Raw genomic sequence first — 23,413 nt, forward strand, 5'->3', positions numbered from 1 at the left:
ACTCCGACTAACCATAGGATGAATATTGCTTTGAGTGGAACCTGGCAGCTCTGAATTGACAGGAGGAATTATACTCTGAGTACGCTGATTGTCCTCTAATTTAGTTATGGACAAGCCTGAAGTAATAGAGTACTGTGGAGGAGACGGTATAGAAGACTCAGAAGACAGTAATACAAAACCCACAAGATGAGGACTTACATATGAGGTCCTTATAGGTGAAGGAACCATAACTACTGGAAGTGTAATACTAGTAGCGGGACTATCAGAAGTTGCAGCAGGCTTCGAGCTCAAACCATTGGCAAATGGGAAAACCCCTTCATCGAATTGAACATGACGAGAAATATACACTCGACCAGTCTTATCCAAACACTTATAACCTTTGTGATTTGGTTCATAGCCCAGGAATGTGCAAGGCGTGGACCTATATTGTAACTTGTGACGGTTGTATGGTCCCAGCAAAGGATAGCATAAACACCCAAACACACTAAGCACCTTATACTCAGGCTTCTGACCAAGAAGTTTTTCCATTAGAGAAATTCCACCTAACACCTTTGTAGGAAGCAAATTCGTGAGATACACAGTAGAATAAAAATCATCAAACCAATAAGACAAAGGTAATGATGCCTGAGCAAGCAGAACCAAACCAGTTTCCACAATTTGCCGATGACACCTTTCCACCATCCCATTTTGCTCAGACGTGTGCGAATAGTGAGTCGATAAGCTATACCACACCCATTAAGATATTAATCAAAGGTGCGAAAGTCACCTCCCCCATCTGTCTGAAGTTGTTTGATCTTGACACCAAGTTGAAGTTCAACATGAGTTTTGAAGGTCAAAAACATTTGTAGTGCATTAGATTTCTTGCGAAGAAAATATATCAATGTGTGCCATGAAAAAGCATATACAAACGAAATGTAATATTGATAACCAGAAGAGTAGTAAGGTGCAAGACCCCATAAATCAACAACAACAAGTTCAAGAGGAGCAGAATATACTGAATTAGTAGCCACAAATGGCAGGTTATGACTTTTAATTACCAAGAACACAAGCATTACATAAAGAAGGTGACTTATTTGTAGGAATTGAAACATTACAAGACACCAACACTTCTTTTATAACAGCAAAAGATGGATGACCAAGTCGTTGATGCCACCGAGTGAACCTGTAATCTGGACTAGAATTCTGACACACCTCATCAGCAGCCGTGTTTTCAACAGTCAATGCATGTTTGGGAGAAACAGAGGAAAACTGATACAATCCATTTTCCTCAGTGCCGCGAAGTGGTATCCAGCGTGATTCCAGATCCTTGATAAAGCAGGAAGTTGGATAAAATTTAAAAAACACACTGTTATCCTTAATAAACTTGGAAATAGAAAGATTTTTGTGGATGTCTGGAACATATAATAAATCTTTAAGAAGCAACAGATCAGACCCATGAGATAAATCAGACTCACCAATGCAAGAAATAGGAATAGATTGACCATTACTGAGAACAACTTTACCTGACCCATTGTACAATTGACAGTCATTGAACTTGGTAGAGTCATTTGTCATGTGTGTAGTAGCTCCACTGTCAGGATACCACTAAATGACGAGCCCAATCTTCTAAACCCAGAGGAGTTCGATTGCCCAGACCTAACACTAGGGTTTAGGACATCATAATCATACGCCGAATCATATTTGAGATAACAGCGCCGGGCGACATGACCAACCTTGCCACAGATTTGACATTGAAGGCGCGTTCCACCATTAGATTGTCCACGCCCCCGACCGCGAAACTCGGTTGCTCGATTGGACCGAAACACTTGAGGTGGTGGTTGTCCAACATATGTAGGCATGACCATAGCAGACTGAGAACCCGACGACAACGATTTGTTCTCTATCGCAAGATATGCAGAAAACGTGACCTAAGACAGATGCACTTATTGGTGAGCTTCAACATCTAACAGCGCCGTCGTAATGCCTTATAAAGCAAAAGGCGCTCGACTCGTCATTATTATAGAAACGACATGATCATATTCCAGAGGAAGATCATTAAGAATGGCTGATTGATACTCCGGAATATGATCATATTGAAAATCATGTCGTTTCTATAATAACAGCCAGACTTTAAATAGAGAGACCATCGACCCCAACAATTTCTTTTGGTGGTATACGAACCGTTCCATCAATAAAGAACTGCAATCTGTGAGTTTTGATGACCAGTAAAACAAATTACTCTGATACCATATTAGAATGTGAGAAATTGAGAAAATACATTTCTATCTCACTTGCAATTACAATATGATCTTCAACACTTATACACCAGCAATGGATTACTAACAGAATTGACAACTATCCTGAACTACTTAACTAACAATGAACTGCCCATAACTATTTTATTTCACTTAGTTACTGCTAATATGAATTTTTTTTAATACATTTATAAATATCATCACTATTGTAATCTTAAGATTTTAGATTATATCAAAATTTCAAGTTACTCATATCTAAATTAAAATTACACTAAATCAGGAGGTTGAACTGGTAGTTTAACCAGTTCCACCAGTGACATTGGGATAATAAATCGACAGTTAAATCAGTTTATTAAATTTTTAGTATTTTACTAATATTTTATAAATTTCAGTTGTGTATGCAATTGTTGAATTGATGGTCGAACCGGTTGAATCGAAAACGGATGATTTGATTGGTTCGACTATCGATTAAATTTTTAAAACATTTGTTTCATATAAGTATAGATAATTTAACCGCATGTTTCTAAAATTACAAACCTTTTTGAAAATAAAATTATTTCTTCAATTTTTTTATAATTAGAAATTAATAGGAAAAAAACGACTATTCATAGTAAATTTCATCATATAAAGATTAGTAATTATAAAATAATAATGCATAACGAATAAGAATAGTAGCAAATAGTGATATATGAAAATTTCTCAGTTAAAATTTAAAATTTAAATTTAAAATAATGAAAAACGTAATAGTTTATTCATAACAAAATAATAAATTATGATAGATAAACAATAATTATAAAATTCATCATTAAAATTTTAAAATTTGCATAAGCAATTAATATAAATAAAAGTTTTTGTACATTTACAAATATTAACATTATTATAACATAAAATTTATATTTTAAATTATATCAAAATTTCAAATTACTCAAAATGATATCTAAACTAAATCAAACTGACAAGTTGAATCAGTGGTTTAATCGATTCCATAACTGACATTGGGATAAAAAATTGACTGTTGAGCTGGTTTATAAATTTTTAATTGTGTATTCAATTTTTATTGAACTGAGGTCAAATTAGTTAAATCGAAAACGAATAATCTAATTAATTGGACTAATGATCCAATTTTGAAAACATTCATTATTGATAAGTATAGATCATTAAATTACATGTTTCTAAAATTACAAACCTTTCGAAAACAAAATTATTACTTCTGTTTTGATAATTTACAGTTAATAGAAAAACGATTATTCATAGTAATTTTCATAATATAACGGTTAATAATTGAAAAGTAATAATGCATAATGAATAGTAGCAAATCATTTATTAAATAGTTATATATAATTGATAAAAAAGATAAAATATAAATATGATCACCCATTATTTAAAATGATTTATTTTACTATCCAACTTAAAAAACAATAATAAAATTTTACTTTCAGTCACTCAATTTTTTAAAAATTGTATTTAGTTAACTTCATAAATTATAGATTAGAAACTTATATTTGAAAAATGATGAATATTTTATCTTTACACTATGGAAATCTTTATATTCCATTTATAATTTCTTGATTAACTTTAATATATATTATATAAATAAGGTCTTAATTTATTATATTTATTTCTCAAGAATTTAAATTTAAATGTTATAATGTTTAAAAAACTTGAGTCTGCTTTGATAGCACGTTATCATTTGCTCAATTGGCAAGTCCAAATTTTTTTTCTTAGGGTTTGCTTTAGCTGACAAGAACTTTTCTATATTCAAGAAAATCAGGAGACTACAAATCGATAATAGAAAAGATTGTGATTTTGTCTGTTCTACAACCAAGTCGGTGAAAAGAAACAAGTTGGCGTGCGAAGGAGTTTCGTCAATGGAGAAAGATATGGCGCATTTATGCCTCGATGATGAGGAAAAAGAAGTCGTGAAATTTGGGGTGGAGCCTAATCTGCAAAAATTAGGCTATGATCTTTGTTTGGTAGGGTGTTGTCTTACAGCAAGTGTGGTCCACTTCCTTGCCATGAAAAATACTATAGCTAATTTGTGGCATATATTGGGAGGAATTCAGATATCAGATTTCGGAGAAAATCACTATTTTTTTCGTTTCTTCCACGAAGTTGATGTGGAATGTGTTATGTTCCTCTAGTGTTCACGGACTTTTGAGTACAAGTGCATGATCTTCCGCCAGGTTTTTTCTCAGATAATGTGGCAAAACAACTTGAGAATTTTGTAGGTAAATTCCTGGAATATGATACAAGACAATCAAATCAGAGTTATAAAAATTTTATACGTAGTAGGGTTTAGTTGGATGTACGAAAATCGCTAAAAAGGAGGGAAAATTTATGGCATCACAATCAAATTTTGTTTACGTTAAATTTAGATATGAAAATTTCTCTATTTTGTTTCCTGTGTGGTTGTTTAAGGCATGGGGATAGATTATGTCGAAAAGAATAAATATTGGGATGATGGAAGTAAAGTGTGGGTGGGACTTGTGTCTGAAGGCACAACCAAGAAGAGCGACGATTACACTGAGTGTTTGGCTGAGGGAGGATAATAATGGGGATAATTTTGGGTAATCTATCGGAAAACAAAATGAAGGAAGGAGTGGAAGGTCGGTAGGAAATTTTGACCTACGACAAAACGACAACTTCATGAGATCTATTTTAAGTTTCAATTTGGAAGGAGGAGGGACTTAAGATAAAGGGAAATGAATCAAAACTTCTGAAAGGATGGGGAGAGCAGATATGGAGGATGATAGGGAAGAGCTTCCACTAGTGAATAGCGAGGGAAAAATAAGGCCTAGGTTAGATAAACAAATTCTAGAGAGATCTTTTTGTACACTCATGGCTGAAGGGAGTGAGAGATGTGAGGAAATTTGCAAAAAATAGATATCAGCGCGTGCCAATAGGTAAGCCAACCTGATGTAATAAAAATATTAACCTGGAATGTGTGTGGATTAGGGAGTCTATAGAGCGTTAGGAGGCTTCAGCTCATGTAGAAGCAACATAACCCCCTTACCTTCCTCATGGAGACAAAGTTGGACATTAAGCGAATGGAGAGAGTGCGACGACGATGTGGGTTCCATAATGGTATTGATGTGTTAGATTTATTCTGTAAGCTTAATAATTTATTCTATCAACCACATTGATGTTAATATCGAAGAAGATGAAGGTGGTGAAAAGTGGTGGTTGACTAGTTTCTATGGGGCCCTAGAAGCCCGAGGAAGGAATAGAGCATGCGACCTTTTAAGAAGGTTAGGAAGAGAGCAGATTAACCCATGGCTGGTTTGTGGGGATTTTAATGAGATTCGTTAATCTTTTGGAAAAGGAGGTTTCCCAAGGGAAGAAGGACGCATGGAGGAATTTAGGGCAATTCTAGAAGACTGTCATCTTGAAGACATAGGGTATACAGGGCGTTGGTTTACGTGGGAAAAGGGGACCCTTCCGGAGACAAATACCAAAGAACATATTGACAGAGGGATGGTGAATTTGGAATGAATTAATTTATTTCCTGAATACACAATTCGACACTTGTCACATTATTTTTCTGATCATTTCCCTTTATTGGTTAAAACCAAATTTGAAAAGGTGATCGTGAAGAGGTCTAACTTTAGATTTGAAGCATGGTGAGCTATGAAAGATTCTTGTGAAGAGGAGGTGAAACGAATATGTGAGCAAATTAGGGGGAGTATGGTGGAGTGATCAGCAGTTTTAGGGAAAGGTTTACAAAGATGGGCAATGGGAATAAAAAAAAATTAAGAAAGGAGTTATCAATGAGATTGCTCATGAAATTAGAAGAACTTGATGGGTTGGAAAGAACAGATGAAAATTTAGCAAATTTAATTGACATAAATATACAATTAAATTTGGAAATTGAAAAAGAAGAAATATATTGGGAGCAAAGGGCTAGGGTAAATAGGTTAAAGATGGGATGATACATGCACGGATTTGGTGAAATTTATAAAATTCCATTCATCGAAGCTGCCAATTTTAAAGTTTGGTAAATTAGAAGACTTACGATGACATTTTGGATGGGATCCAAACATTTTTAGGTTGAGATGTCTGCTTAGCGTTCGAAGATCTATCTCTTAGCTTTTAAACTCACTTTGAATCACTGAATTTTGAGTTCAGGAGCTCAAGTTATGATCATTTAGCAAAAACCATGCGAGCAGAATTTCTGGAGAGGATTATAATGGGAATTACAAGTTTCGGGCTTTTAATTCGAGTTTAAATCATATTGGGTTCGGTTTTTTGGCTAAATTTTTATTATATATGAGTACAATATTATATTTATCAGCTCTTATTATTTTATTATTCCAAATTTTTAAGAATTATTAAGTAGTTTAAGTTATTTAAGAGTTTTATGTCAACAAGAAAATTTAGATGAAAACTACTTGTTTGGATTAATTAGTATTCTAGTATACTTAAAGAGTTTTATTTAGATTTGTTTAGTTAGTCTATATATAGGCCTTTACATTGTACACAAATTAATCAATTCATTATTATTCAACTTCTCTTTTGAGTCAATAAATTCTCTTTGAGTTTTCTTTTCAAGAATTTCTCTTTAGTTTCTTTTAGAAAAGTTTTAACAATATTTTTAGAGCCGTTTGAAGGGGGTTTTGTAACACCTCTAACCCTTATCCGTCACCGGAACAAGGTTACAGAGCATTACCGAACTTTACAAATTAAATACGTGCATTTCACAAACTTTGTTACACATATTAAGAATCAATCATATAACACTCACATTGTCCCTTAGATGGGCCCTAGAGGCCCAATATACATTTTAGAAATGAATAGGGACTAAATTGGATATTCAGGGAACTTTTCCCAAAATCTCAAAAAATTTTTTAGGAGCAAGGGACACACGCCCGTGTGGCTGGCCGTGTGGCTCACACGGTTAGGATACACACCCGTGTCTTAGGCTGTGTGGGCATTCGATATGAGGCACACGGCTATGTCCCAGCCCGTGTCCTTACCTGTGTAACTCTCTGACTTGGGTCACACGGCCAACCACACGCCCGTATGGTAGGTCGTGTACAAGGTGCAGGGGTTACACGGCCAAGCCACACGCCTGTGTGCTAGGCCGTGTGTAAAATCTTGGGCATTCTGTTTTGAAATTTTAAGGTGCAGGGGACACACGGCCAGGCCACACGTCCATGTGTTAGGCCATGTGTCACACACGGCTGAGACACACGCCCGTGTCTCTGTTCGTGTGGACGAAAATAGGCCATTTTAAGGCCACTTTTCTCATCCTTTTTTATACCAACCTATACACGACATTTCAATACATCAAATAGCCCAAATCAAACAACACAAGCCAAAAATCATGTTTTAAACATAATATATCATCACAAAACTCAATTGCCTAAACTTACCAAAATAACTCCATTGATTTACCAAAATCTACTACTAAATACATGCATACTAACATATATATGTCATTCACAACCATACTTCAAATTTAGCTCTTTTCCAATCCAGCCCTATACATGCCATATAAACTATAAAATGTATAACAAAATCTATCAGAGCAAACTAGATAGTGTGGCTCGATGTGTTGATCTGATCCTTCGAACTTCTCAAAAATCTAAAAAGAACATTAAACGAAACAATAAGCTTAATGACGCTTAGTAAGTTCGTTAGCTTTAAATATAAATCTTACCGAACATACTATAATAATTCATTTAGGTAAATCATTTCACAAACATTTCCTGCCAATCACAACTTCGATTGATGAATTCACTTATTTGAGCTCAATATCAATAATAACTTAAAATTCTTCCACATTAATTCCATATGGCACTTACCAATCCTTGTCAAATGAAAGAACGTCTTACGGATTTGAGTACATCGTAAACAAAAGCCTGAAGTCTACACTAAAGCACATAAGTGCTAAACGGAAACCCGTAAAGGTTAAATGAAAGCTCATAGGAGCTAAACGAAAACCTATAAGGGTTAATCTGAAGCTCAAAAGAGCTAAACTGAAACCCATTAGGGTTAAACTGAAGCTCAAAAGAGCTGAACTGAAACTAGAAGAGTTAAAATGAAACTCATATGAGTTAACTGAAGCTCATGAGAGCTAAACGGAAAGCAAAAATGGAAGCTAGCAACAAATGCTGAACCCCGATTTACTTGGGTAATTTGCCGTCAATTCATCTTTTGCACTGAACGATTGTACTCAATTTCGCGTTCTGTTTACTTCATATATTCACTTCAATTTTCATAACTTTAACATTAATTTTTTTTTCACAAATGATATGAATAAATTTATAATGCCATTCATTAATTTAACACATAACATTTAAAATTTAACCAGACGAACTTACCTAGGTTAAATTGTAAGTTTGTAGTAGTTAGGGACTATTCTGCTAATTTTCCTTTTTCTCGTTGATCTACCGGCTCTTGATCTAAAATATAAAATTATTCATTCATTAGCATATTTTTCAATTCTAATTCACTTCACAATTAATAGCCTTAAATTTTTGAAATTACACAATTACCTCAACTTTTACACTATTTACAATTTAGTCCCTCACCAATTATCCTATCAATTGAGTAAATTTTTCTCAATTGACAATTTATCTAACTATTCTAGGCTATCTTACAGCCTTTGATAAACTGAATCTAATATCAAACCCTAATATTTAATATTTTTCATAATTTAGTCCTAAAATCAACTTCTATTAAAATTGCTTGATAAAATCATCATATAACAAAATTAAAGCTTCAATTCCATGTTAGTTCATCATAAACATCCAACACTCATCATTGGTAACTTTCAAAATTACCCATAAAATCAAAAACTAATGAATTATATAGTTAGACCTAATTACAAAAGTCTTAAAAACACAAAAAATTCAAGAAAAGGGCAAGAATTGAACTCACATGTAGCAAAATATGAAAACCAGCTTCTTAAGGGTTCTTCAATGGTGTTTTTGGCTGAGAATTGTGAAGAAATGTCTAGATATTCAATTAAATCCTATTTTTAACTATTAAGTTTTTTTTTTCATTTTCAATTTTACCCCTTGTTCACACTAATTTCATGATTATCCTACACTCATGCCGTCCAGCCTCTTATTTTAGGCTTATTTACCCTTCAAGTCCTTCCTCATTTAACATTTAGGCTATTTTATCACTCTGGCAAGTTTTGCACCTTCTTCAATTTAGTCTTTTTTAATTAATTAACTATCAAAACGTTAAAATTTTCTAACGAAACTTTAATACTAACTTAATGAAACTCCGTAAATATTTATAAAAATATTTACAGCTCGGTTTTTGAAACCGAGGTTATGATACCTCATTTTCGAAACCACTTAACCTCATAGATTCTTTTAAAACACAAATCACTAATCACTAATTCAAAAATCTTTTTAAAATCACACTTAACTTATAAATAATAAATAATAAAATTTTCGAACTCACTCATCGGATTAGTGGTCTCGAACCATTGTTTCCGACACGACCGAAAATTGGGCTGTTACAGGTTGTGGATTCTTCATGTTTCCAAGGCTTCTTAGGACTTTTACATATCACGGTCTATCTTTTTCATGTATCTTCTTTATTTTCTTCTTTATTGTTCCAATATTTGATTTATTGTTCTATTTATTTATCTTATTTATTTATTTATTTAACTTGGATTTGATTGTGTTTTAGGTTGTGAAAAAAATCCATGTTTCTTTTCGAACATTGTAACACGTGGTTTGTGTAAGTGTACACAGTTGTTTCAAGTAATAAGTAAAAGAGTTACTGTCTCCAGAGGGACTGTGCATGTTAATCAATTAATTGTAAAATTAAAACTAACAATTTGGTAAGAAAACACAATATTTTGGAGGTGGTTGATTGTTAAATTAAATTGAATAATGCAAATGCAAAGTGATCCCTAATGCAAATTAACCTAAATGCAATGTATGCAATAAAATGAATGAGATGAAATTAGCACCAAATTCTCAAACTTCAACAATCAATAACATGAATAGTCTAGAATAATTACATCTATCAACTCAATTCCTTTTTATCATGCTTAATAATGCTCCGAAAAATATTCCATGGCAACTCGATCTTTCGTAAGCTTGAAACCAATATTAAGTCTTTTCGGAATCTTTTACTTAGAAAAATATGCATATTACTGATCATATATAACTAAGGGTTTCTTAGAATTCATGTGAAGTAACAGGGACGGGCTAGGTATGAAACAATTGAATCACATAAACCTAATAGCTATGCAAGATAATAGAGCTCTCTCAAGTTATTATGCACCTTTCATTTAGCCGGGTTAGGATCTAAATTAAGCATGCACTTTTCAATTATTATGTCCATTAGTCGTGGTCTGGCTAGGATCGCTCAACTAATTCTAATACATTCAATCACATATGAATGAAATACATGTTTGAGTTTAATTGAAAACATGAACGATTAAGGCACAAAATATCATAAACACAATTTAAATGAACTTTATTGAATTAATGCAATCATTCTAACTAAACAAATTTAAGTTACCATTGTTGATGACAAGATAACAAAACAACTTGCAAACATGATTAAAATAAAAATAACAAAGATAAGAGAGAATAAACTTTGATTAGTTTGGCAGTCTCGTAGAATCTGATCAAAATGGCTTCCGAACAATCCTTGTGTTTTCTCCTTTGCAAGTTGCTTCTTAAGTTGGTTGGCCAAGAGAGTACCTACTCAAGGATTTGTTGGCTAAGGGAAAGGGAAAATATAGATGCTTATGCATGGAAAGAAAAAATGCAAATGGGAAAATGAAATGAGAGTGAGAGCTGAATGATGTTTGAGAAATGAGGGATGATGGATATGAGGAATGAGAGTGGGAATTTATAATGAAGGGTGGAAGGAAGTGGTATGTTGGTTGCTTGGTTCAAGCATGATTTCATGCTTGAATCAAGCTAAGGTGTGGACGGTTTCAATGGAGTATCTTGTGGGTTATTTTCTAATTTATTTGCATGTGTAGGGACCTCTAGTAAATCCCCCAAAACTAATTTTTGGGCTGCTCATAAATGCTTTGCCGAATTGGACTTGTTCTCCCTTGTTTAGACGGTTTGGTGACCCAATTGTTTACCAGACTTGTCCATCAATTGATCCATCTTCAATTCGGTCAAATCAACTTCTTCATGACCCATTTTTCATGTGTTTGCCGTCCATATAGAGTGAATTTGGGCATGTCCATATAACTTTATTTTATAAACAAATCATGCATAGTTTCCTTGGTCCAACTGCATTAAATAATACCAAGATTAATATGTAGCATAAAATAATTAAATTATGCATAAATTTTTTGAAAAATAGAATAAAATTACATTCTTCACTAAATCATGTATATCATTCAAATATAAACAAAATTAACCCAATTAATGATCAATTTCTCGGAATTAATATTATTTTCAAGTAAAAAGGTGCCAAAAATAACTATAAAAACTCTATATAAATTAGAGTTTACGCACCCCAAAACTTAATCCATTGCTCGTCCCGAGTAATGCAAAGCAAAAATTTAGAGAAGACAATCTTGCAATGAGTTTAAAGAGAATCATTAAGTAGATTCAAATTTTGCTCATAAACATGCATCAACAAGGTCATGCTCACAAACTCTTTTTGCTGAGAAGTTGCTCACATGCAAACATTATTTCAAAATTTTATACCAAGTATTGAACAACGCTAACATCTGTCATAGAGTGCATACTTTTCAAGGTCATTCATAACATTCACCATTCAATCAAAGTTTCCTCATCAATTAAACAAAACAATCACAAGGTTTAATTAAAGGTCCTCATATATTGAACTTAGCAATTCCTCTTCACTAATGTAGTCAGCATAATTATCAAAATCAATAGGCCTTTTATAGGGTTGTAATAGGGCTAGGTTCAAGGTAGGATAAAGAGAAGTGAATTTTTAGGTTCAATACACTACACCAAAACAAGCTTTTAGTGGCGTTTTTTTAGGCATTTAGCGGCGCTTTTTAGCGCCGTTAAAAGTATTTTCGGCGCTTTTAATAGCGCCACAAAAAATGCCGTTATTGACATCGCCGCTAAATTTTGTGAAATAGACTCATTAAGAATCTAAACATATAAATTTAAACCCCCTAATTATTTTTTTATAATTTTTGATGATATTTGCAATGTAAGAATAGGGGAACCCAAACCCATTCTAACCTTGTCTCACAAAATTCATTATATCTCATAACTTACAATTTCATTGCTTACATTGTTTCTTCCATGAAAAACTAGACTCAATAAAATTTAATTTCGTATTTTATTCAACCTCTAACTTAATTTCCACTATTTTTGATGATTTTTTAAAGATAGACTACTGCTGCTGTCCAAAACTATTTTAGTGCAGAATGTTGATTTCCAAGTTTATAACACCCTTATTTCCTTTCTCTACAATTTTTCGCATCATTTTCTCTTATTTCTCGACAGCAAGTAATTTCAGCTTTTTGCGAAATCCCATTTCTACGTTTCGGGTACACACCTGGTATCGTTTAAGATGCGTAAGCACTCCTAAGCCTCCAGAACCTCGCTTGACTAACCACGACTTCGCACAATCACAGCGTCGATTCAAAACCACCAGCCGCTTGATTAACTCTGAACACACGCAACCAACAATGAACAACCAAATCAATTTGAAAATAAAAAAAGAAATGAAAGGGGAAAAATAATGGAAATTTCGGCAGCAACTATGGGAAAGAATTAGCAGAGGAGGGAAAGAATAAGAAGAAAACGTCAGAAAAAGTTTGGGTAATTGGATAGAAAGCCAAAAATCTACTTTTTTCTGCAACAAAAAGATAATCCTATTATTTTCTGATACCTTCTCCTCCATGATCTCCTAAAATCACTCCCTATTATCCCACTAAAACACAACAACTCAGAATTTTGCCTCAACACAACTCTTAGCCAAAACTAGAGCAAAAATACTGTCTCCACGCCATCATAGAGAATTGAACACAAGACCTCCTTCACACCAACACTCCACTTATCCACCAGACCAGTAGACCCATTCTGTTAATTATTTTCCAACTTTTACTTAAAAGCCTACCGACCAAAGATAGGGCTTATTCATAAAATACCAAAATTTTCCCAAGTCCTGGCTTGAACTTGGGACCTCACACATACCTAGAACACTTAACCACTGAAGCAGATACACAGTTATGTCGCACCTTCGTAAGAACAAAAGTAAAAATTCTAGGGCATTACAACTCTTCCCCCCTAAAAGAACATTTCAGCCTCAAAATTTACTTGATGAGAATAAATAAGGATACTGCTGACGTATCGCATCCTCAGGCTCCCACGTGCCCTCTTTAGTGCTAGGATTACGCCATAGAACCTTCACAAAAGGAACAGACTTCCTCCTCAGAACCTTTACGTCACGACCCAGAATCTGGATAGGCTCCTCCTGAAAGGTCAAATTTGGCCTAACCTCAATCTCCTCAACAGGGACAATATGAGTAGGATCAGAGCCGTAACACCTCAACATAGAGACATGGAACACACCATAGATACGATCCAACACCGGAGGTAGCTCCAACTGATAAGCAACTGGTCTCACTCACTTCAAAATACGGTAAGGTCTAATAAATCTAGGGCTCAACTTGCCTTTACGACCAAACCTCAGTACCTTATTCCATGGTGAAACCTTGAGAGAAATGAAATCCCCCACAGAATACTTGATCTCATGGCGCTTCAAATCCGCATAAGATTTCTACCTGTCAGAAGCTGCTTTTAAATGATATCAATCTAACCTTATCCTCTGTCTCAGAGACTAACTCAAGACCCAAAACACATCGCACACCCAACTCAGTCCAACATAAAAAAGTGTGACACTTACGAACGTACAGTGCCTCGTAAGGTGCCATCTGGATGCTGGATTGGAAGCTATTATTATAGGCAAACTCCGCTAATGGCAGATAATCCTCCCAACTGCCTCAGAAAGCAATAGCATAGCTCCTCAACATATCCTCCAATACCTAAATCACCCTCTCTGACTAACCATCGATGTGAGGATGGAACACAGTACTAAATTCCAACCTTGAACCCAGAGTCTCATGCACTTTTTTCCAAAACTGAACCGTGAAACGAGGATCCCTATCAGAAATGATCGAAACCGGTACCCCATGCAGTCTCACCATCTCAGTAATATAGAGCTTAGTCAGCTTCTGCAAAGAATAATTTGTCCTAACTGAGATGAAGTGTGTAAACTTAGTCAATCAATCCACGATGACCCACACTGAATCTTTCTTAGTGGGTGTTAAAGGCAACCTAATAACGAAATCCATTGTTACTCGCTTCCACTTCTATAGCGGAATCTTCATCGCCTGCAGTAATCCCGAAGGCAACTGATGCTCAGCCTTAACCTGCTGGCATGTCAGGCATCTAGCCACAAAATTCGTAACCTCTCGTTTCAACCTTGGCCATAAATACAACTCTCAAAGATCTCGGTACAACTTATTTTCGCCAGGGTGCATAGCATAAGGGCTACTATGCGCCTCTCTCAAAATAGACTGCCTCAAGTCTGAGTCATTCGGCACACATATCCGACCTCGGAAACACAACACACCCTTAGAGTTCAACCCAAAGTCCATAGTGCTACCACTCTCAATTTGTTGGAACTGAAGACCCAAAGACTCATCCTCCAACTGTCTACCCTTAATCTGCTGGATCGAAGTTGGCTTGACTTGAAGCTCAGCCAACAAACTCCCATCGTCGAACAAGCTAAGTCGAGCGAACATCGCTCTCAGATCAATTATAGCCCTACGGCTCAATGCATCGGCCACCACATTGGCCTTGCCAGATGGTACTTAATGGTACAGTCATAATCTTTAATAAGCTCAACCCATCTTCGCTGCCTTAGATTCAGCTCCTTCTGAGCAAGGAGATACTTGAGACTTTTGTGATCAGTGTAGATGATACACTTCTCACCATACAGATAATGCCTCTAGATTTTCAATGCAAAGACTACGATGGCCAACTTCAAATTGTGCATCAGATAGTTTGCCCCAAGTCTCTTAAGCTGACGAGATGCATATGCAACCACCTTACCATCCTGTATCAACACACATCCCAAACCGACATGTGATGCATCACTATAAACCGTGAACTCCTTTCCAAGTTCAGGCTGTACCAAAACAGGAGCCTCAGTCAGTACAGTCTTAAGCTTCTCAAATCTCTCTTACTACGTATTAGTCTAGTCAAACGGTACACCTTTACATAACAACTTAGTCAAGGGTGCTACGATCAGTGAAAATCTTTCCACAAACCGTCGGTAATAACCTGCCAGCCCTATAAAGTTGTGGATCTCAAACATATTCTTAGACTGTTTCCAATCTAATACAGTCTTAATTTTTTGATGATCGACTCGAATCCCCTCAGGTAGACACCACATGACCCAAAAATATTACTTCACATAACCAGAACTCACACTTGCTGAACTTACCATAGAGCTACTTTCCCCTCAAAATTTAAAGAACAATCCTAAGGTGCTCATCATGCTCATCATCAATCCTTGAATAAACCAATATGTCATCGATGAACACCACAACAAACCAATCTAGGTAGGGCTGAAACACTCGGTTCATCAGATCCATGAAAGCTGACGGTGCATAAGTCAAAATGGCATTACTAGAAACTCGTAGTGACCATAACGAGTCCTAAATGTCGTCTTCTGCACATCGGCCTCCTTAACCCTCAACTGATGATTCCCAAAATGCAAGTCTATTTTAGAGAACACAGACGCTCCTCCAGAATTCTTAGGATTTTGGAAACAGAACAAGCAACATAGGAAAGCGTAGATCCTATATCTATCAATGCACTGTAAGGCACATCATAAATAAGAAACGTACCCGTGATGACATCCGAAGTATCTCTGTCCTCTCGGCGACATGCAGTATAAACTAAAGCAGGTTGCCTCGCCTTAATCTGTCCAACACCTCAGCCTGGTGCTCTCTGTCCACGACCCATGCCATTACCACTACTAACCTGACCACGGCCTCTAGGTGGCTACTATGCTACCCTTTGTGGTTGTGCAGTACCAGTGCCCTAAGCTTGCATTTGATCGGCCCTCAATAGACACTCCTTAATGCGATGATCCAATGATCCAAACCTCAGACACGCCTCAGTCCTTCTCCAACACTTGCCCTAATAGCATTTACCACAGTCGACACATGGTTGCAGTCCAGTAGCAATAACAAGGAGCCCAGCTCTAACTGGCCCATTAGCTCTGGCATTTTTCTTAGGCCTCTGTACAGAACTCGAGGGCTTTGAATCCCTCTTGTTCCTACCTCTCTCCCTATCGCAGTTTTGGCGCTCAACGTGCTTAACCTCCTCGACGATCTTCGCCTTCTCCATCAGTGAAGAAAAATCACGCTCCTTCTGCAGAGTTATCAGGACTCTCAAAGTATCTCTGAGGCCATCCTCAAAGTGGACATAACGCTCATACTCAGTCTCCACCATGCCTCGCGCATAGCGACTCAGTCGTAGTAATTTGGTCTCATACTCGACCACTGATCGATCTCCCTATGTTAGATTCAGTAGCAACTCGCTCCTACAGGCGTCCACATAACTAGCTCACACATATTTCCCCTGGAAGGTGGTCTTAAAGAACTCCTAAGTCAGACGTTCAGGCTAAGTGCCTTCCTTAACAGTAAGCCACCATTGACAAGCCTAATAACGCAGCAGCAAGACTACACCCTCTAATTTCTTCTCGGAGTTGCAATCTAGGTTATCCATGATCCTCTCCGTGGCTTCAATCCAATACTCAGCCATATTAGGGGAGACCCCAGTGTCACCCCTGAAAAGCTCAGGTCTATTGAACCGGAGTCATTCCGCAACCGACCCACGTTCCCCAAATCCAATATTAAGCCTAGCGACCCTCTCCAATATCCTCAACATAGCTTGGGGCAATGCGTCTTCCCCAGCCATGCAATCATGACACTCAGTCTCAGTACCAGGAGACACTGGCTGTAATGCCCCGAATTTGGGCTTAGATGAGAATGGGTCTTGAGCGTGGGATCACATAAAAATTTATGTGTGCAAGAAAATGACATAAATGAACGTTTGCTTTAGTGGTTAAGTGATTTAGGAAGAGTTGGGAGTGTTGGAGAAGTCTTGGGTTCAAACCTGGGCTTTAGCAAAATTTTTTATTTTTGCTCTTAAGTGAACCTTAGCCTTAGCTTGAAAGCTTTATAAATATTTTTGGTGAAATCATGACGCAAAAAGAGTTTGTGGTGTAGTGGTAAGGTGGCGGCACAGGTGTGGCAAGGAGGTGGCGGCACAGGTGTGGCAAGGAGGTGGCGTCACAGGTGTGGTAAGGAGGTCAGAGGTTCAAGTCTCATTGTATGCAAATGGGATTATTTATTTTGCTCATGTGGAGGCAAGGGTTGGTGTTGGATTTGAACTTTGTGTTGGAGAGTTTAAATGGGTCAAATGAGTGATTTAAGGAGTGAATCATGGAGGATTTCAAGGAGAGGATTGGAGGAGTGATTTTAGGAGGAAAAAGGGAAATTTGAGTTGTAGAAGGTTGTTGCCGAATCTGCTAAGAGGGACTTTGGAGTATGCATTTCGACAATTAGTGAGTGTATAGGTGCCAAATTTTCTCTCTAGCATTTAGGGGTTTTGTATTTTTTTTTCTTTTTCTCTAGTGCCAAACTAAAACTGACCATTTGAGTCATTCTTTTTCTACATCTTTTCCACTCACTTTCTCTCTTCTTGGTCGAACCTAACATTTATTTTTTTCTTTACCTCTTTTCTTCTGCAATTGGATTCCTTCATAGCCTAGCTGAATCTTCCTTTTGTTTTTCTTCTTTTAACTTCTGCTCATACCGAATAACCTTATTGACCGTTTGTTATTTCAATTCTCACGTACTACACTCGTTGCGATTCAAGGGGGTTCCTCGGAAGTGTAAAGGCATTCAAGTTTCTCCTTTCATCTTTCAATTGAATTTTTGAAGGGGGTAAGTTGGCTTGTTCGTTTATGGTACTGTGTTTTAATATTGGGGTCTTTAGTCTTATTCTTTTAAAAAATCTAGTCTTATAGGTTTCTTTGTTCAGGAAAAAAATCGGTGAGATCCTGATATCGATTCTTAATTGGCGATCCAAGGGCATTAAGCAATTCTCATTCGTTCAAGGTGAGTACTGTGACGATTTGGGTTTAAGGGTTGTGAATATTAATGAAATGGATAACCAAGTACCTTAATCGAATGTAGGTTCTACGCTCGTGGGTTACTGCGTTTTTCTTCAACAACGTGTGTACACACACCACTCTAATTGTAAATCAGCAAATGCCGAAATCCTAAAATACCAAAAAGTCGAAAAGCCAAAAGTACGACTACGGCTATCACACTAGTGCACGAATGTGTGTGTGGATAAGTCGATACAACGACAGAGGTCACCACGAGCGATCTCGTGGTCTTAGGCCGTTTTTGGGCCAAATGGACCGGAATGGGCTGAGTATGCCCAATTGGCCCGTGGGCCTTACGCGAGGAAAACTTTCTTGGATGGATAGGAAATAATGAGCCGACCATGAGGATCGCATGGCCAAGGGAAGTTTTAGGCTTAGTGGGTCACACGAGCATGTGGGCTCACTTGGGCCCATTTACATCGTTATGACCATTTAGGTTATCTGTGTCGCTCGAGGTGACTGTAGACATTCAAAAAGGTTTTTAAAAGACTGAAATACCCTCAATGGATAAAAGTATCAAAATACCCTCGATAAGTAAAATTATCGAAATACCCTCAATGGTAAAATTACCAAAATACCCTCTGTCGAAACCATTTTGAAAATAGGGATCGACTTTTAAAAATAGAAATGGAGTCGCCACCAGTATTTATTAAAGATGTGATCGGATCAGCTTGAAAATGATTTTAGGTCTACAAATTTTGAGAAAATAGGTTCGGGAGTCGGTTACTTACAAGGAAGGGTTAGCACCCTCGTGACGCCCAAAAATTGGTATTGAATTGATTGTTTAATGTCTTAGTTTCAAAAATTTGAAAAGATTTTAAAATACGATCCATTTGACTTGAATAAACGAATTCGATGACAAGACATACTCATTTCAAAGAGATAACTGTCACACTCAGTGAGTTAGGGTGCAACTGTTTAATCTTTAAAAGTAAGTTTTTCATTTTAAATTTTAAAATTCATGCATTTCAAGAAGGATATTTGATTATTTAGGTCAAACGAGAAATCAGAATCCAGTAAGTTAGGGTTCAATTTCTTGAAATTCCTAAACACCAAATATTGCCTTTGTTTAAAAATCCTAAACTCGAGGTAGCAACATGTCATATCCAGTGAGTTAGGATCCAACATTTTGAAATCCCGAAAAACTTTATTTAGAATTTGTATATTTTTAGAAAAATAAATACTTGGCTATCTAAGTTCATCTAAAAGAATTGAAGCCCAGTAAGTTAGGGCACAATCTTCTCGAGAATTATGAACACCAAGCATTTTTTGAAAATTATGAAATAGAACGATTGTAGTGCTTTAATAAAACACAATTTTTACAAATGTAACATGATTGAATAGCAATATATAATGTAAAAGATAAATAGTAACCCAAACATACACTAAGAATTAACAAGCAAGTAATAGGTAAATGCAAATAGCAACAATGATTTTAATCATATTATACAAACACTAATATTAACAATTAAGCATCCAATAAATTAATAATCAATTTTCTAAAAGACACCTCAAGACAATGAAAAGAAAAGAAAATTATAATCAATATATCCTATATATAAAAGTTCTAAAATAAATTACATACATGACTTCAAAATAATCTTGAAAAATATTGAATAATTAGTATTTGGATTGAATTAAGAATATATTTTAAGTAAGCAATATACATCTATTAGTTAAACATGGTAATGCATATAAAAATATAATAATAATGATACATACATACTAGTATATAAAAAAAAGGTAAAGTACATTACTAAATTTTAAAAGAAGTTAATTACATATAAATAAAATCAGTTTGAAATACATATACAAGTATATTAAAAACACTTAAAATTAATAATCATAATAAGATCAAAACATTAATATGTACTTAAGCAAAGAATAATTTAATCAGCTATATATTTATATGAATAATAGTATTATAACAAATATTATCATGTAAATATTTACATATACGAATATATAAAAAGGTAAATTTAAAAAATATATAAAATAAAACATCAAAAATTTATTCAAATTATATTAAGTTCCAATAAAATATATAAAATAATTAATGATGAAATAAATAATAACATGTTAAATTTAAAAAAAATGTATAATAGATTCAAAATATTAATGCATGATAAATTTAAATAATATTAATAACAAATTAAAATAATAGTATATTATATTCTAAAATTGTACTAATAATAAGTTTAAAAACAATATCAAACTTACATATTAAGATAACGTTATATTTTTAAAAATAACTATGTCAAAATAAGAATTAAATATATTTAACATTAAATAAATAAAAATTAAATTGCAACTAGAATTAAAAAAACAAGCTAAATTGTTAATTGATTCAAAGCTGAGGGACTAAAACAACAATTAAACACAAATATTCGGATGCTCAAGTCCGATCAATAGAACGATGCCGTTTAACTGAGGATTAAAATGAAATCTAAAACAAATGTGCAGCATAAATTAAGAAAATTGAAAAAGATCAAATTGCAATTACACCGAACACAGAGGGACCTGTTAAGAAAATAGACCAGCCACCCAACATGCGCGGATCCTTCCCTCGGGTCGGATCACCACATAGATCTTGATTTAAACGGCGTCGTTTTGAGACCATCAAATTGGCGTAAAACGACGTCGTTTACTACTACACTTATTGACCAAAAATAACCCTAAAACTAGCAGCCCTTTCATTTTAACAAAAAAAACACCTAAACTAAAACATGCTCCTCTGCGCCCTCCGTAAACCAGCCACTCAAAGGCTCCCCGATCCCTCGCCCGTTCTCCGATTACGACGAAGAAGACGAGGATTCGGCTTAACAAAGGTAAACTCCTCACTCTTCCTCTGTTTCTTTTTCTCAAACAGTGAAAAAAGAAAAAGAAATCAAAGAATCTAAAAAATGAAAAAAGACCGAGAGAGAAAAAAAAAACTCAAAATCACATTCTCAATTTTGATTTGCTTTTTTTCTCCTTTTTCATTCAAATCCGTAAATCCTTTTTACAGTGCCTTGCTTGGCCTTTTATAATCACAAAATAAAAAATAAAAATAAAATAAAATATTGAAATACAATAGGTTATCTTTTATTTTGTTTTTTCGTTTTTGTGTTTGTTGGCCTATGCTTGTTTGCTAGTTGCAGGTACAGCTGGAGGCGCGTGGCGGAGGCTCGGTGACTGCTGGCATCCATACGCGGAAGAATCTGGTTTCTTCACGCTGCGGCTGAGGCTTTAGCACCCTTAGGGTTTCTGAAAATGAAAACAATCTGGGCTGGTTTTGGTTATTGGGCTGGGGTGTATTGTAATTCGGGTTAGGTTTAGTGGATTTAGTATTGTATTGGGTTTGGGCTAAGGTAATTTTGATTTATTTGGGTCTGTAATATTAGACTTTGAAAGTGGACTTTTATTTAATTTATTTATTTATTTGGTTTTTATATTTGGGTTTAGGCCGGGCAAAATTTGGGTATTATAGCTTCCCCTTTTTGCTCGTTGTCGTATAACGGGAACAGAACAAAGACTTTAGAAATAGCCAAATTTTCCCGGTCGTGCTGGACCTTGGTGCTCTGCTTCTTCGAGTTGCCTCATTCCATCCTACTGCATCTTCAAAGGTATAGGAATTCGTACCTCGATCCACTTCACCACAACGTCCGGGAGATAAGATTTGTAACTCGTAACTTTAATCTGTTTAACTGTGATGTCGAGGAAACAAGATTCACCATTGTAGCTTCAATCTGTTCCACTACACTGCCAAGGAAGTAAGATTCGCTATTCTCGATCTGCCCCACTGCAACTTCAGGGGGTTAAGACCTGCTTACTCAGTCTGCTCCATTGCAACCTCAGGGAGATAAGACCCGATGCGATCTACTCTACTATTACTTCAGAGAGATAAAATCTATTGCTTTAATCCGCTCCGCTACGACTTCAGGGAGATAGGATTATTGGCTTTAATTCAATCCACTGCAAACTCAGGGAGATAAGATCCGCCATCTTTAATCTGCTCCACTGCAACTTCAGGGGGATAAGACCTGCTTACTCAATCTGCTTCGCTGCAACCTCAGGGAGATAAGACCTGATGCGATCTACTCTACTGCAATTTCAGAGAGATAAGATCTATGATTTGAATCTGCTCCACTGCAACTTCAGGGAGATAGGATTATTGGTTTCGATCTGCTTCATTGCCAATACAAGAAGGAAAAATCTGGTGTTTTCAACCTTGTTCGTTGCAACCCAAGGAGGCAATACTGGTGTTTTTGATCTGCTTCGTTGCCAGTACAGGAAGGTAAGATCTGCTATTTTTAACCTACTCCGCTTCTGCTTAGGGAGATAAGGCTGGTGCTTCTGATCTGCTTCACTGCCAGTACAGGAAGACAAGATCTACAATCTTCGACCTACTCCACTATTGCTCAGGAAGATAAGGCTAGTGGTTTAAATCTGCTTCCCTACTACATTGGGAAGATAAGATTCGTCGTCTTCGATCTGCTCCACTACTGCTTAGGGAGATAAGATCTGTAATTTTCAACCTACTCCACTGCTACTTATGGAGATAAGGTCTACAATCTTCAACATACTCCATTGCTGCTCAGGGAGATAAGGCTAGTGGCTTAAATCTGCTTCCCTACTACATTGGGAAGATAAGATTCGCATTCTTCGATCTATTCCACTACTGCTTAGGGAGATAAGATCTGTAATTTTCAACCTACTCCACTACTGCTCAGGGAGATAAGGTCTACAATCTTCAACCTACTCCACTGTTGCTCAGGGAGATAAGGCTAGTGGCTTAAATCTGCTTCCCTACTACATTGGGAAGATAAGATTCGCCGTTTTCGATCTGCTCCACTACTGCTTAGGGTGATAAGATCTGTAATTTTCAACTTACTCCACTGTTGCTCAGGGAGATAAGGTCTACAATCTTCAACCTACTCCACTACTGCTTAAGGAGATAAGGCTAGTGGCTTAAATCTGCTTCCCTACTACCTTGGGAAAATAAGATTCACCGTCTTTAA

General features: G+C 35.9%; 1 protein-coding gene across 1 annotated transcript; it reads right to left on the reverse strand.

The window, feature by feature from the left end:
- Positions 1–743: 743 nt before the first annotated feature.
- LOC107915461 (uncharacterized) lies at positions 744–14,967 on the reverse strand. Its single transcript, XM_016844620.1, has 8 exons — positions 14,796–14,967; positions 14,365–14,417; positions 13,857–13,919; positions 13,566–13,766; positions 2,010–2,090; positions 1,713–1,907; positions 1,038–1,584; positions 744–994 (listed from the first exon to the last, which is right to left on the reverse strand). Exons 1-8 carry the CDS (start codon positions 14,965–14,967, stop codon positions 744–746), a joined length of 1,563 nt encoding a protein of 520 aa, XP_016700109.1.
- Between the last annotated feature and the right edge of the window lie 8,446 nt (positions 14,968–23,413).

The sequence above is a fragment of the Gossypium hirsutum genome, chromosome D10 (assembly GCF_007990345.1).
Source record: "Gossypium hirsutum isolate 1008001.06 chromosome D10, Gossypium_hirsutum_v2.1, whole genome shotgun sequence".
NCBI classification, from domain to species: Eukaryota; Viridiplantae; Streptophyta; class Magnoliopsida; order Malvales; family Malvaceae; genus Gossypium; species Gossypium hirsutum.

Coding starts and splice junctions, on each gene's coding strand:
- LOC107915461 (XM_016844620.1), bottom strand. CDS start 14,967: ATGTTCGCTCGACTTAGCTTGTTCGACGATGGGAGTTTGTTGGCTGAG. Junction 1,585..1,712: donor AATGTCAAATCTGTGGCAAG/GTTGGTCATGTC, acceptor CTCGTCATTTAG/TGGTATCCTGACAGTGGAGC. Junction 995..1,037: donor ATGTAATGCTTGTGTTCTTG/GTAATTAAAAGT, acceptor CTACTAATTCAG/TATATTCTGCTCCTCTTGAA.